General features: G+C 44.7%; 1 protein-coding gene across 3 annotated transcripts in view; it reads right to left on the bottom strand.

Annotated features, from left to right (window-relative positions):
- The window catches only part of NECTIN1 (nectin cell adhesion molecule 1), a 207,571-nt gene that overhangs the window by 80,587 nt on the left and 113,118 nt on the right, over positions 1-13,866 (bottom strand). For 2 of the 3 annotated variants that reach the window (XM_070765955.1, XM_070765956.1), the window contains exons 2-5: positions 8,359-8,706; positions 5,862-6,164; positions 4,553-4,670; positions 1,415-1,566 (exon numbers count right to left, since the gene is read on the bottom strand). In XM_070765955.1, coding sequence (XP_070622056.1) covers positions 1,415-1,566; positions 4,553-4,670; positions 5,862-6,164; positions 8,359-8,706 — 921 coding nt within the window. Of the gene's footprint in view, positions 1-953; positions 1,118-1,414; positions 1,567-4,552; positions 4,671-5,861; positions 6,165-8,358; positions 8,707-13,866 lie in introns of those variants that run through there. The other variant, XM_070765957.1, reaches the window with a different exon arrangement.

Raw genomic sequence — 13,866 nt, 5'->3', positions numbered from 1 at the left:
TTTGCCCATCCCAGTAAAGCAGCCTTTTGCAATTGACAGATGGAGATTGTGTCAATTACAATGGTTTTCAAATGTCCGCTGAGATCCTTTGGCCCTGCGCCCAGCGTGCCAAGTACCACTGGGACCACTTTCACGGGCTTATGCCAGAGTCGTTGCAGCTCGATTTTCAGATCTTCACATTTCGCAAATTTCTCTAGCTGCTTCTCCTCAATTCTGCTGTCTCCTGGGATTGTGATGTCGATGATCCATACTTTCTTTTTCTCCACAATAAGGATGTCTGGTGTGTTATGTTTCAAAATACATCATGATTGTGGAGAAAAAGAAAGTATGGATCATCGACATCGCAATCCCAGGAGGCAGCAGAATTGAGAATTTATTATATTTATTATTGTCAGTACAACACAGCAAGTGAGATCACCATGCTGGATTTTGTATTTCATCATCACTAGCTCCTAGGACTGCGTTATTCAGCGGCGAATTATATGTGCCGATCCCAGTAAAGCGGCTTTTTGCAATTGACAGATGGAGATTTTGTCAATTCCGACAAAACCATCTGACTTTTATATTATTATTTTTATTATTTTTATTATTTTTATTATTGTTGTTGTTGTTGTATTATTATTATTATTATTATTATTATTATTATTATTATTATTATTATTATTATTATTACAGTGCTCCCTCACTTTTCGCGGGGGATGTGTTCCAAGACCGCCCGCGAAAGTCGAATTTCCGCGAAGTAGAGATGCGGAAGTAAATACACTATTTTTGGCTATGAACAGTATCCCAAGCCATCCCTTAACACTTTAAACCCCTAAATTGCAATTTTTCATTCCCTTAGCAACCATTCAGATTATTACTCACCATGTTTATTTATTAAAGTTTATTTAAAAAAATATTTATTAAAGGCAGACAAAAGTTTGGCGATGACATATGACGTCATCGGGTGGGAAAAACCGTGGTATAGGGAAAAAACCCACGAAGTATTTTTTAATTAATATTTTTGAAAAACCATGGTATAGACTTTTTGCGAAGTTCGAATCCGCGAAAATCGAGGGAACAGTGTATTATATATTTTTTCGCCCTTCCTTCTTGATTTTCACCGCGTTTCATCCGCCTGGGTTGAACCAGATGTGGAAAGGGCACCAAAAGGAAAAGCAAGAGAAATGCTATAGATATTGCCAACCAAAGGAGAAAAAACAGGAGGAGCAACAGGAATTCCAGAAAACCCCCGCAATCCTCATATGAAAAAACCCGGCGTTCTTTTAAAGGAATGGAAAGGCCAGAAAACCCCACAGGAGCAGAGAAGTCAAAGCAAGCTTATAAAAACCCACAGAGATGGCTTAAACTAGGTTTTAAACAACCTGCACCCTTCCAATTCCAGGTAGAGGCCACTTGGGTTTTCGATGCCTACCTGTTACATTCACTTCCACCTGCCCAGATCGGGTGCCGATGGAGTTGGTGGCTTCACAGATATACGTCGCTGATAGGCTGTAGGTGACCGGTCCTTTGAAGAAGAGAGTACTGTTTTGTATTTCGGCGCTGTCGGGCAACGAGCCATTCAGCCTGTGGAACAGAAGAAGACAAGACCCTTGGGCCATTAGTGGAAAGCTTTGATCGTCTTCTTTTCATGACCTCCCATCACCCCTTGCAAGAGTAGAGTCTGGAAAACCGACACTTTGGCAAATATCTTAGTCAAGAACAGTCCTAGTCATACACAGTTAAATTAGTCAATACATATACAATACTATAAGTCTTACTTGTTCAGCTTACAAACACATAAACCATTATTTAACACATAGTTCCTTCTACAGCAATCACAAAGTGCAGTGACAATAAACTGAACTAACTAACTAATGCTATCATAGAAACATAGAAGATTGACAGCAGAAAAAGACTTCATGGTCCATTTGGTCTGCCCTTGTACTATTTCCTGTATTTTATCTTAGGATGGATCTATGTTTATCCCAGGCATGTTTAAATTCAGTTACTGTGGATTCTTCCTTCCTTCCTCCCTCCCTCTCTCCCTCCTCTTCCTTCCTTCTTTCTCTTTCTTTCTTTCCTTCCTTCTCTTCCTTCCTTCTTTCTCTTTCTTTCCTTTCTTCCTTCTTTCCTTCCTTCCTCATTCAGAGAAACATAGAAGATTGAGGACATAAAAAGACCTCCTGGTCCATCTAGTCTGCCCTTATACTATTTCCTGTATTTTATCTTAGGATGGATCTATGTTTATCCCAGGCATGTTTCAATTCAGTTACTATGGATTCTTCCTTCCTTCCTTCCTCCCTCCCTCCTCTTCCTTCCTTCCTTCTTTCTCTTTCTTTCCTCCCTCCCTCCTCTTCCTTCCTTCTTTCTCTTTCTTTCCTTCCTTCCATCTTTCCTTCCTTCCTCATTCAGAGAAACATAGAAGATTGAGGACATAAAAAGACCTCCTGGTCCATCTAGTCTGCCCTTATACTATTTCCTGTATTTTATCTTAGGATGGATCTATGTTTATCCCAGGCATGTTTAAATTCAGTTACTGTGGATTGACCAACCACGTCTGCTGGAAGTTTGTTCCAAGCATCTGCTACTCTTTCAGTAAAATAATATTTTCTCATGTTACCTCTAATCTTTTCCCCAACTAACCTCAGATTGTGTCCCCTTGTTCTTGTGTTCACTTTCCTATTAAAAACACTTCGCTCCTGAACCTTATTTAACCCTTTAACATATTTAAATGTTTCGATCATGTCCCCCCTTTTCCCTTCTGTCCTCCAGACTCTACAGGTTGATAGACTATACAGATACACAGACTATATGATCTGTTCTATGGGGACGGTTCCTTCCCCCCAAATACTTCTACAGGAACTGCAGCCTCGTCATGTGAACCCTGATAGAAATTGAGAAAAGCTCAGCCAAAAGAAAATTAAAATAAAATCAATTCCGAAGTGTTTTTGAAAAATCACAGAACAAACATAAACAACTCGGCGCACGGAGGGAAATTATGCCGTTTACTCATTTTTAATCAATCCGAGGGAAAGCAATTAAGTTCTGCAAAAGCAATCGACAGGCACCCAACCCAGCGCTTGACAGCCCTGATTTGCATTCCGACGAAACTCCAATTAGAAGCAGCCAGGGGTGGGGGAAACCCCTCCCCTCCCCTTGGGGGCAATTAATGATTGGAAATTATCACCCGCCCTTGCCCCCACTACACGTACGAACCACGGAGTCCTTCCTTCCTTCCTTCCTTCCTTCCTTCCTCCTTTCCTTCCATTCCTCCTTGTCTCTATATTCTTTCCTTCCTTTCCTCCTTCCTCCCTTCCATCCTCCTTTCCTTCCTTCCTTCCTTCCTTCCTCCTTTCCTTCCATTCCTCCTTGTCTCTATATTCTTTCCTTCCTTTCCTCCTTCCTCCCTTCCATCCTCCTTTCCTTCCTTCCTTCCTCCCTCCCGCCCTTCCTCTCTCCCTTTCATCCTCCTTTCCTTCCTTCCCTCCTTGTCTCTATATTCCCTCCCTCCTTTCCTCCCTCCCTCTCTCCCTTCCATCGTCCTTTCCTCCTTCCCTCCTCCCTTCCCCTTCCCCTCCTTCCCGCCTTTCTTTCTTTCTTTATAACTCCCTCCCTCTCCTTCTCTTCCTTCCCCTTCCTTCCTTCCTTCCTTCCTCCTTCCTTTTCCTTCTTCCCCTTCCTTCTTTTCCTTCCCCTTCCTCTCCTTTCTACCTTCCTTCCTTCCTTCCTTCATTCCTCCCTCCCTCTTCTTCTCTTCCTCCCTCTTCTTTCCTTCTTTCCTTCCTTCCTCCCTCCCTCCTTTCCTTCCTTCCCCTTTCCCTCCTTCCTTTCCTTTCCTCTAAAACAGCTTCACCATCCTCTCTATTCCTTTAAAAATCACCACCATCATTAACCGTAAACTGTTTGGCCCAAAGAGATAGAAACAAATCAGAAGCTTGATTCTTTGTCCATGTTTAACATGCCCCAAACAAGAATTCTACGCTGGCAGGGACTTTGAAGAGAAACAATCAATATTTTATAATTTAAGGCGAGCTACGACATTCCCAGCCAGAACACTAATGTGTTGTTTTGAAAAAGAAAAAAGAGTATATATAAGATTTGAGGCAGGAGCGGGTTCTAAAGAGTTTTCCTACCAGTTGGCGCATTGCACGGTCAGTGGTAGGTTGCAGCCAGAGCTGCTTAAGAACCTGGTCACGGAACGAATGAAGTTCTTAAGTAGAGGTACCACTGTACTCCGGTGCGTCTTATACTCCAAAAAATCCGGTAACTAAAATTCAATTTAATTTATTAAATTTATAATAAGGGTTTAAACTTTAAATTTAAAAGGGTTAATACATAAAAGACGTGCGCAGCGAACAATTGTGCAATTTTTTTCAGGGAACAGTTTATGTCAAATAATGGAGGAAGAGAAATATCCATCAATCTTCCATCACCTGCACAGTCCGACCCAGTAGCTCTTGAAGCAACTTTATGGCGTAGGGCACAAAACTGTTCCCATTTGGTTCATTACTTGTTCAGTGCCAGAAAGAACTCATAACAATTCATCCATGCGCTGTGGGTCAATACTTACAGCTTCCATTGGTACTCGGTGGCGGGAGGGTTGGCATCGGATACGCAGGTGAGCTTCACATCCTTTCGGTTGAGGTACCAGTTGCTGTCGAAACCATCGATTCTCACCTCGGGTTCGTCTGCGGAGCGGGGCAGAGAGGATGGAGGAACACGATGGAGGGGGGAAGAGAGAGATGAAGGAAGGAAGGAGGAGAATAAGGGAAGGGAGAAGCAGAGATGGGGAGAAGAAAGAGACATGGCAGCCAAGGTGGGGGGTCGATGTGGGGTTGAGAAGGTTTTGGAACGAGGGGCAACGTTGAGGAAGAGAAGGATGGGGAGAAAGGAGAACAGAAGGGTGGAGTGAAAGCATGAAAGGATGAGCCAAGGAGAAGAAAGGAAAGATTGGACAGATAGAGGCAAAAGTGGAATTGGTAAGGCAAGGAGAAAAAAACCCAGGAAAGATGGAGGACAACCAGAGAAGAGATGACAAGAGAGAAGGGAAAACAGCATTAATGGATGCACTGAAGACCACTTTAATCTCCTAACAATGGCTTCTGCAGCAAACCACAATGATGTCAAAAATGACACATGCATGGCGCCCAGCATACCAATGATGATGGCTGCAGATGGCCTTGTGTCTTGACCACGTCAGCACAAATGTTTTGCTACTTGTCCCTCCTTCCTCAGGGAAGCCCATGCCTAGTTGAACGCCCCAAGAGAAGTAATCAAATCATCACGGAGGTTGGTTGAGATAAGTCACAGTAAGATTTATTTAATTAATTATTTGTTTATATTTCTATGATCTCCCTGTCAAGATCTCCCCGTCAACCCTAAAACTGGACTGGCCAAGCTTCAGTGCTGCCACGCTCGATCGGAGGGATAGGGAACGGGGATTAGAGATAGCTGGGGCCGTGTGGTCGAAACAAAGAAAATTTCTCTTGAGAACCAAGGACGTTCTTACACCTGGCTGGAGGAAAGAGGAGTGATGTCACCAGATCACAGGGCAGCGCTTTGATTAGACCATGTGACTGATTTATTTATTTATTAGATTTCTATGCTGCCCTTCTTGAGGCGATTGTTTGGGTTTGGGCGAAAAACGTTCGCTTTTAATTCAGTGATAACCGTGGGGCCCTTCAGAGTTGGATTTTCACCAGATTTGTGTCAATAGGATATATCCAATAAAGCTATTCTTGGAGGAATTCACCAGCTTCTGAGTTTTAATTAGTTATGGGTTTGTGACTTGTTAACCCTGACGCTCCCATTTTAGGTCCTGTCTCTTTTATGTCCCAACTCCGCCACTAAACGTCACTCCTGCTTTTTTTCCAACTTACACAGCACGTTGAGTGTCATGCTCTCCGCAAAGCGCTCCAGCTGGTAGTTGACCACACACTTCAACTGCTGTTGGTGGGCCTCCCGGCTCGGTAGAAGACGGTAGCGGCTGATCACCGTGACGGTGCCATTCTCATTCCGGATCTCCTGGAACTCCGCCTCGCCTTTCAGCTTCGTGTCCCAGGTCACGGTGCTGGAAGGCTTCCCGTTGTAGGAGATGCAGGTGGCCACCAGGATTTTCTCCGTCATGCCGGCCCTTGCAATCAGTGGTCTGCTGGTGACCTCCATCCGGTTCACCGGTTTGGCTGAAGGAAAGACACGGGATGAGCAAGTGAAAAGCAAAGGAGTCAAGATCAAATAACCAACAAGGCCCATGAGTCGTTGGATGAACATCAACATTAGTGTCCTCCTCATTAGTTTGTCCAAGATCTAAGCATCCATGAAGATCTAGGTAGACTTGTTGACTCTCAATCCCATCTCAAATGAAACCAGGCTCCAGCTTCTTTCCTCATTTGTTTGTTTTCATTATTGCGGTGAGCCATCCAAAGTTGTGTTTTACAAAAGACAGGAGGAAATAGGGACCTTATAAATACATTACCTACGTGAAGGAACGCAGGCAATCGGCCAAATGTGACCCCGCTGATGAAACGGGGATTCATTGGGATGCCACAAACTGTGAAAAATGGGGCACGTTTTGAGCCGTTCTTCACCGGGATACGATAGCAAATATGCTACAAAAATCTGGTACTCTAAAAAGGGGAGAAACCGAGGGCTGTTTGCAGTGAAGGACTGCAGGTTTTTTTAACTACCACGCTGTGGGTGTGGCTTATTTTGTGGGTGTGGCTTGCTGGCCATGTGGAGTGGCTTGATGGTCATGTGACAGGGGGATGGCTTAAAGGTCATGTGACTGGCTTAAAGGTGGCCAACTTGACGTCACTCACGTCAAGGGTTTGGGTTAGGGTGCCTGGCCTCTCCTTGCCTCCAAGAGAGACTATGGCTCTTCTTAGGTTCTTTCTTTCTTTCTTTCTTTCTTTCTTTCTTTCTTTCTTTCTTTCTTTCTTTCTTTCTTACTTATTAGATTTGTATGCCGCCCCTCTCCGAAGACTCGGGGCGGCTAACAACAATAAAAAAGACAATGTAATAAATCTAATATTAAAAAATAATCTAAAAAACCCCAATTTAAGAGACCAATCATACAAACAAGCATACCGCGTATAAATTCTATAAGCCTAAGGGGAAGGGAAAAAAATTCAGTCCCCCCACGCCTGACGACAGAGGTGGGTTTTAAGGAACTTGCGAAAGGCAAGGAGGGTGGGGGCAACTCTGATATCTGGGGGGAGCTGGTTCCAGAGGGTCGGGGCCGCCACAGAGAAGGCTCTTCTCCTGGGTCCCACCAAATGACATTGTTTAGTCGACGGGACCCGGAGAAGGCCAACTCTGTGGGACCTAACCGGTCGCTGGGATTCGTGCGGCAGAAGGCGTCCCGGAGATATTCTGGTCCGATGCCATGAAGGGCTTTATAGGTCATAACCAACACTTTGAATTGTGACCGGAAATTGATCGGCAACCAATGCAGACTGCGGAGTGTTGGTGTAACATGGGCATGCCTTGGGAAGGCCATGATTGCTCTCGCAGCTGCATTCTGCACGATCTGAAGTTTCCGAACACTTTTCAAAGGTAGCTCCATGTAGAGAGCGTTACAGTAGTCGAACCTCGAGGTGATGAGGGCATGAGTGACTGTGAGCAGTGAGTCCCGGTCCAGATAGGGCCGCAACTGGTGCACCAGGCAAACCTGGGCAAACGCCCCCCTCGCCACAGCTGAAAGATTTTTCTCTAATGTGAGCTGTGGGTCGAGGAGGACGCCCAAGTTGCGGACCCTCTCTGAGGGGGTCAATAATCCCCCCCCCCCGGGTTATGGACGGACAGATGGAATTGTCCTTGGGAGGCAAAACCCACAGTCACTCCGTCTTATCCGGGTTGAGCTTGAGTCTGTTCTTATGTTCTTGCGTTAAGGCTTGAATTCAGAAATTTGAGTCTCTCTAATATAAAAGTAGTGGGGCCCAGTTCATTGTAGGAGTTGTAGAAGGAGCCTATAAAACCAGGAGATTGTGAGTTTAGTTTGGTTTTTGAGCTTTTACGGATGACCTACCCCAGCCACGAACTCGCACTAATGTTGATGTTTTTCACGGATCGTTTTTCTTAAGGAGCTTTGTTTTTATATTATTGCTGTACACTCGCTTGAGGGTTTACATTAAACGGCCTGCATCAATATTTTCAAAACAGAGAGCCCAGATCGGGAACTTGGGCAATATTTTGGATAACAAGCTTCACCCTATTGCACACAAACACAATGTATCTTTGACTACTCAGAGATAACTCTGCCTATTCCTTAACATTCTGTATTTTTATGGTGTTGTAAGCCACCCAACGAACAATGAGTGACCATCGTCTAATTTTAACGCCAGTCATAATGAATTAAAAGAGATATTGGCATCTTACCCAAGATGGTGAGGTTGAGTTGGTTTTCCCGGTTGCCGGTAGGGAAGGTGGCAAACTCACAGATGTAGATCCCTTCGTCGTCCAACTGGAGGTTGGACAGTTTGATGGTCCCGTCGGTGGTGGAAGGGCTCTGGAAGACCACTCTCTCCTCGTAGGGGGGCAGGATGGAGACCCCCATGACAGGGTTGTAGATGGCCACGTTCTGCTTGGAGCCATTACTGGCCTTCTGCCAGGTGACTTGGGTGATCCTTGTGTGGTTGTTCTTGACCAAGTTGCAATGAAGGACCACGTCGGTCCTGATGAAGCCCGAGACCGTTTCATTGACAAGCACCTTCTGAGCCCAGAGGCCTACAAGAAAAGAGGAACGGAAGGATTAGGAGGTGTTGCGTTCTTAAACAAGTTTCCCCAAGCTAAAATTTGAAGGGGGTTACTCTGTTAGGACCGGATGAAAAAATAATAATATCCCAAACATACAAATATCTATTAGAAACGGATAAAATAGAAGAAACAAAGAACCAATGATGGCTTGGGCCAGAGGTAGGTAAAGTTGGCTCTTCTGTGACTTGTGGACTTCAATTCGCAGAATTCCTGAGCCAAACATGCTAGCTCAGGAATTCTTGGAGTTAAAAAGTCCACATGTTATAGAAGAGCCAACTTTGCCTATCCCTGGCTTGGGCTAAGAATATAGGCCCCATATTCATACAAATCTAATAACCCCCAACATTTCTCCCTTAGACTCTCCACGATTGACCTCTCCAGGTTCTTAAGAGGCCAGTAAGGGGCGTGCATAAGTGCACTGGTGTGCCTTTCGTCCCCTGTCCAATTGTCTTTCCTTTCTTTCACCTATCATATATATTCTCTTCCTTTCATATATCCTCTCCTCTAAGTTCACTATTACCCTTATATATATTACAACATGTCTATTTTTCTTCCTATGTATTTGTGTATTGGACAAATGAATGAATGAATGAATGAATGAATGAATGAATGAATGAATGGATGGATGGATGGATGGAGATGATGGATGGATAGATAGATAGATGATAGATGTAATGCAATATATAAAGAGGTGATATAAGAAATGTAACAAACATAAAAAATTCAGGCTTAGATCTGTATTAAATTATTAGAAACATAGAAGATTGACACCAGAAAAAGACCTCATGGTCCACCTAGTCTGCCCTTATACTATTTCCTGTATTTTATGTTAGGATGGATCTGTTTATCCCAGGCATGTTTAAATTCACTTCCTGTGGATTTACCAACCACATCTGCTGAAAGTTTGTTCCAAGGATCTACTACTCTTTCAGTCAAATCATATTTTCTCATGTTGCTTCTGTTGTTTCCCCCAACTAACCTCAGATTGTGTCCCTTTGTTCTTGTGTTCACTTTCCTACCAAAAACACTTCCGTCCTGGACCTTATTTAACCCTTTAACATATTTAAATGTTTCAATCATGTCCCCCCTTTTCCTTCTGTCCTCCAGACTCTACAGATTGAGTTCATGAAGTCTTTCCTGATACGTTTTATGCTTAAGACCTTCCACCATTCTTGTAGCCCGTCTTTGGACCCGTTCAATTTGATTCATCTCTTTTTGTAGGTGAGGTCACCAGAACTGAAGACAGTTATTCCAATTATTGAAATGTTGTTGTTTTTTAAAACTTGGAAAAATTAATCAACAATATTTTTTTTAAAAAGATTGAAGGTGGGGGATTACAATTGTTCTGCATCCAAACTAGGTAACATAATCCATTAGGATGCGGCACTGGGAATGATCCTTGTTGCTGGGCTTCCAAAGTTGTCTTTGTGAATCTGCCAGAGTTGTCATTTTGGAACCACAAATTCCCCGTGAGCTCAGAAGATTAAGGGGAGACAATCTGGCAACAGGTTTCATCTTGTGGAAGAATCCTGCCATTTCCTGGCTTTGCACAACGCAATGAATCATTAAGTCACCCAGTGGCCTGGGTTCACACTCACACACACAAGCCAAGGAAACCAGCAAGGTGAAAGCGAACTCAGCTTAGTATTGTGTATAAAAATAGCCCAAATGACCCATTGCAAAGATTCTGTCTCTTTTCGTGAAAGAGGCTTAGCCATGTGTTTTAACTTCGGTTCCTGCCCAGGGGTCTGCAGGATAATGAAACAACCTGCAAGACTCTATTGCAAACCAACATGCCACAATACACGTTTGGGGCAGGGAAGAGGAGAGGAGAAAAGAAGGGAAGGGAGGAGAGGGGAGAAGAGGAGAAGAGAGGGGAGGCGAGTAAAGGGAGGAGAGGAGGAGAAGCGAGGGGAAGAAAGGAGAGAAGAGGAGAAGTGAAGTGGAGGAGAGGAGAGGGGAAGGAATGAAAGGAGGAGAGGAAGAGAAGAAAAGTGAAGAGAGGAGAGGAGAAGAAGGAAAGGGAGGAGAGAAGAGAGGTGAAGGGAGGAGAGGAGAAGAGAAGTGAAGGGAGGAGAGGAGAGGGGAAGGAAGGAAAGGAGGAGAGGTGAAGAGAGGAGAAGTGAAGGCAGGAGAGGAGAGGGGAAGGAAGGAAAGGAGGAGAGAAGAGAGGAGAGGCGAAGGGAAGGGAGGAGAGGAAGAGAAGAAAAGTGAAGAGAGGAGAAGAAGGAAAGAGAGGAGAGAAGAGAGGTGAAGGGAGGAGAGAAGGGAAGGAAAGGGAGGAGAAGAGAAGAGAGGTGAAGGGAGGAGAGGAGAGGAGAAGGGAAGGAAAGGGAGGAGAGGAGAAGAGAGGTGAAAGAAGGAGAGGAGAAGAGAGGAGAGGGGAAGCAAAGGGAGGAGAGGAGAAGAAAGGAAAGGAGAAGAAAGGAAAAGAAAGGAGAGGAGAAATGTTTGCACAAAGTCCCCAGGGGCTGTTATATTTCGAACCCCTTACAGCAGTGGTTTTCAACCTTTTTTGAGCCACGGCACATTTTTTACATTTACAAGACCATGGGGCACATTGAGGGGGGGGCAGCTAAAAAAAGTTTGGACAAAAAAATTCTCTCTTCCTTTCGCTCTATTTCTCTCTCCCTCTTTCTCTCCCTCTTTTTTTCTTTCTCCATCCCTCTTTCTTTATCTCTTCCTTCTTTCCTCTTTTTTGCTCTTTCTCTCCCTCCCTACCTCTCTCTATGTCTTTCTCTCTCCCACCTTCCCTCCCTCCCTCTCTCTTTCTCTTTCTTTCTCTCTCTTTCTTTCTCTCTCTTGCTTGCTTTCTCGTTTTCTTTCTCTCTCCTGCTCTTTCTTTCTTTCTCTTTCTTTCTTTCTCTTGTTTTCTTTCTCTCTCTGAGCTTCGCGGCACACCTGACCATGTCTCGCGGCACACTAGTGTGCCACGGCACACTGGTTGAAAAACACTGCCTTACAGGATGCACGGAAGGAGAGATGGGCAGAATTGAACCCAACTCCCCTAGTCAGAGGCTGAGTAGCTTTTGGAAGGGAGACGATTTGCAGCCGAGAGCAAACACAAAGTGGCAAGACCTGGCCCTGTTTGGGGTGGACATCCACGTATCCCTGCTCCCATGCCTGGTGGAACTGATGCGCGCTAGATTTCCATATCTTTCCTCCCTGCCTCCCACACGCCAACACACAGCGGGAGACAAAAGCCGCCAGCCAGGGAAAGAAAATAAACATTACAATGCAAACTCAAAGGGCGCTGACTCAGGAGGAAACGCCACTGCATTGAACTCAATGGCTCATGGCTTTGATGCCCGGGTGCCTCCTCCTCCTTCGGCCCCAGGGACTTTTCAAAGGTGCTGAGCTGGCAGCTCCCATCCTCCGCCTCAGTCAGCTTGGCTGCTGGCGATTGTGTTTGGAAGGGGCCAACCTGGGAGAGGCCCTGATGATGTTTCAGGAGAAAGAAAGAAAGAAAGAAAGAGGACGGAAGGAAGGAAGGAAGGAACAAAGAAGAAAGAAAGAAAGAAAGAAAGAAACAAAGAGGAAGGAAGAAAGGAAGGAAGGAACAAAGAAGGAAGGAAGGAAGGAAGGAGATGGATGGAGGGAGTAAGAATAGAGAGGGAGAGCAAGGAAGGAAAGAAGGAAGAAAAAGGAAGGAAGGGAGAGAGGGAGACAAAGAGAGAGAGACAGACAGACACCCTGTTTTCCCTAAAATAAGTCCTCCCCTGCTAATAAGTCTTCGAAGAAGGGCGGCATACAAATCTAATAAACAACAACAACAACAACAACAATACTACTACTACTAATAATCCCAATCAGGCTTTTGAGTGCATGGCAATAAGGCCAAATATATATAAAGCCAACCTCAGAGACCACCAAAGACCCCAAACATCTCTCCTCCTCCTCCTCTTCTCCCCTTCTTCCTCCTCCCTCTGCAAACCCCACTCCCTTCTGCCACTGATGATGTAACAAGGTTGGGTCATGAAACGTCTCCAAAGAAGGCAGCCAAGCTCCGAGCTACAACAAGCAGCCTTTTCTACCTGCATCAATAACCTTCCGGGGAGGGGGGGGGGTTGTGTGTGTGTGTGTGTTTGAGCATTCAAAATGTCCCTGCCCCTCCCTCTTCTCGCGTTGCAAAATCTGCCCGGGGTCCTTTTAGCGAAAGGGAGACAAGTCTCCTCCCCAACCTTTCAAATTTCTGCTGTGGCTTCATATTCCCAATTTGTGTGTTTAGAGATAACAACACACCAGTAATTATATGGCGGGTTATTTTTATTTTGTACAGAGAAAGTGAGAAGGGAAAAAAAAAGAGAGAGAGAGAGAAAATGGGAGGGTTAACAACGCACAGCCGAGAACTGGAAAGGCAAGACCCTCCCATCCCCACCAGCCCAACCCAAAAAAACAGAAAACCCAGGGAGAGAGGTGCAGGTAAAAGAAATAAAGTTAAAAAGGAAGGGAGAATGAAGTGCTTTGGGAAAAAGGCACATTGGGTGATTTTAAAAAAAATAAATCTCCTTTTTTCACATCATTGGGCCGACTGAGAAATATCTGCATACTCTATGTCAGTGTTTTTCAACCAGTGTGCCGTGGCACACTAGTGTGCCGCGAGACATGGTCAGGTGTGCCGCGAAGAAGGAAGCTCAGGTTTTGGTCTCGCAACTTTTTGCTGAGAGAGTGAGAGTGAGAAAGAGAGAGAGAAAGAAAGAGAGAAAGAGAGTGCGTGAGAGAGAGAGAAAGAAAAGAGAAAGAGAGAAAGCAAGAGTGAGAGAGAAAAGGAGAGGAAGGGGAGAGAGAGAAAGAAATGAGCAAAAAGGGGAGGAAAAAAGAGAAATGAGAAAATGATTGAGGCAGAGAATGAGAGGAAAGAGAGAGAAACAAAAGAGAGAAGTGACTTGATTTAAAGCATATGATAAAAAGCACCCAAATAATAAGAGAGAAAAAAACTCCAGCCCTCACCTGTTTTTGGAAATGGTTCAAGAGTGCGTATACACACACACACACACACACACACACACACACAAGGGTGGGGAGAAGACAGGGATGGAAAAAGAGAGGAGAGTGTCTTAGGGTGTCATTTTGTGTCATTTTGGTTGGTGGTGTGCCCCAGGATTTTGTAAATGTAAAAAATGTGCCGCG

The sequence above is a fragment of the Erythrolamprus reginae genome, chromosome 12 (assembly GCF_031021105.1).
Source record: "Erythrolamprus reginae isolate rEryReg1 chromosome 12, rEryReg1.hap1, whole genome shotgun sequence".
Classification (NCBI taxonomy): domain Eukaryota; kingdom Metazoa; phylum Chordata; class Lepidosauria; order Squamata; family Dipsadidae; genus Erythrolamprus; species Erythrolamprus reginae.
The sequence above is the reverse complement of the archived record's forward strand: the minus strand, read 5'-3'. Positions and strand labels throughout refer to the sequence as shown.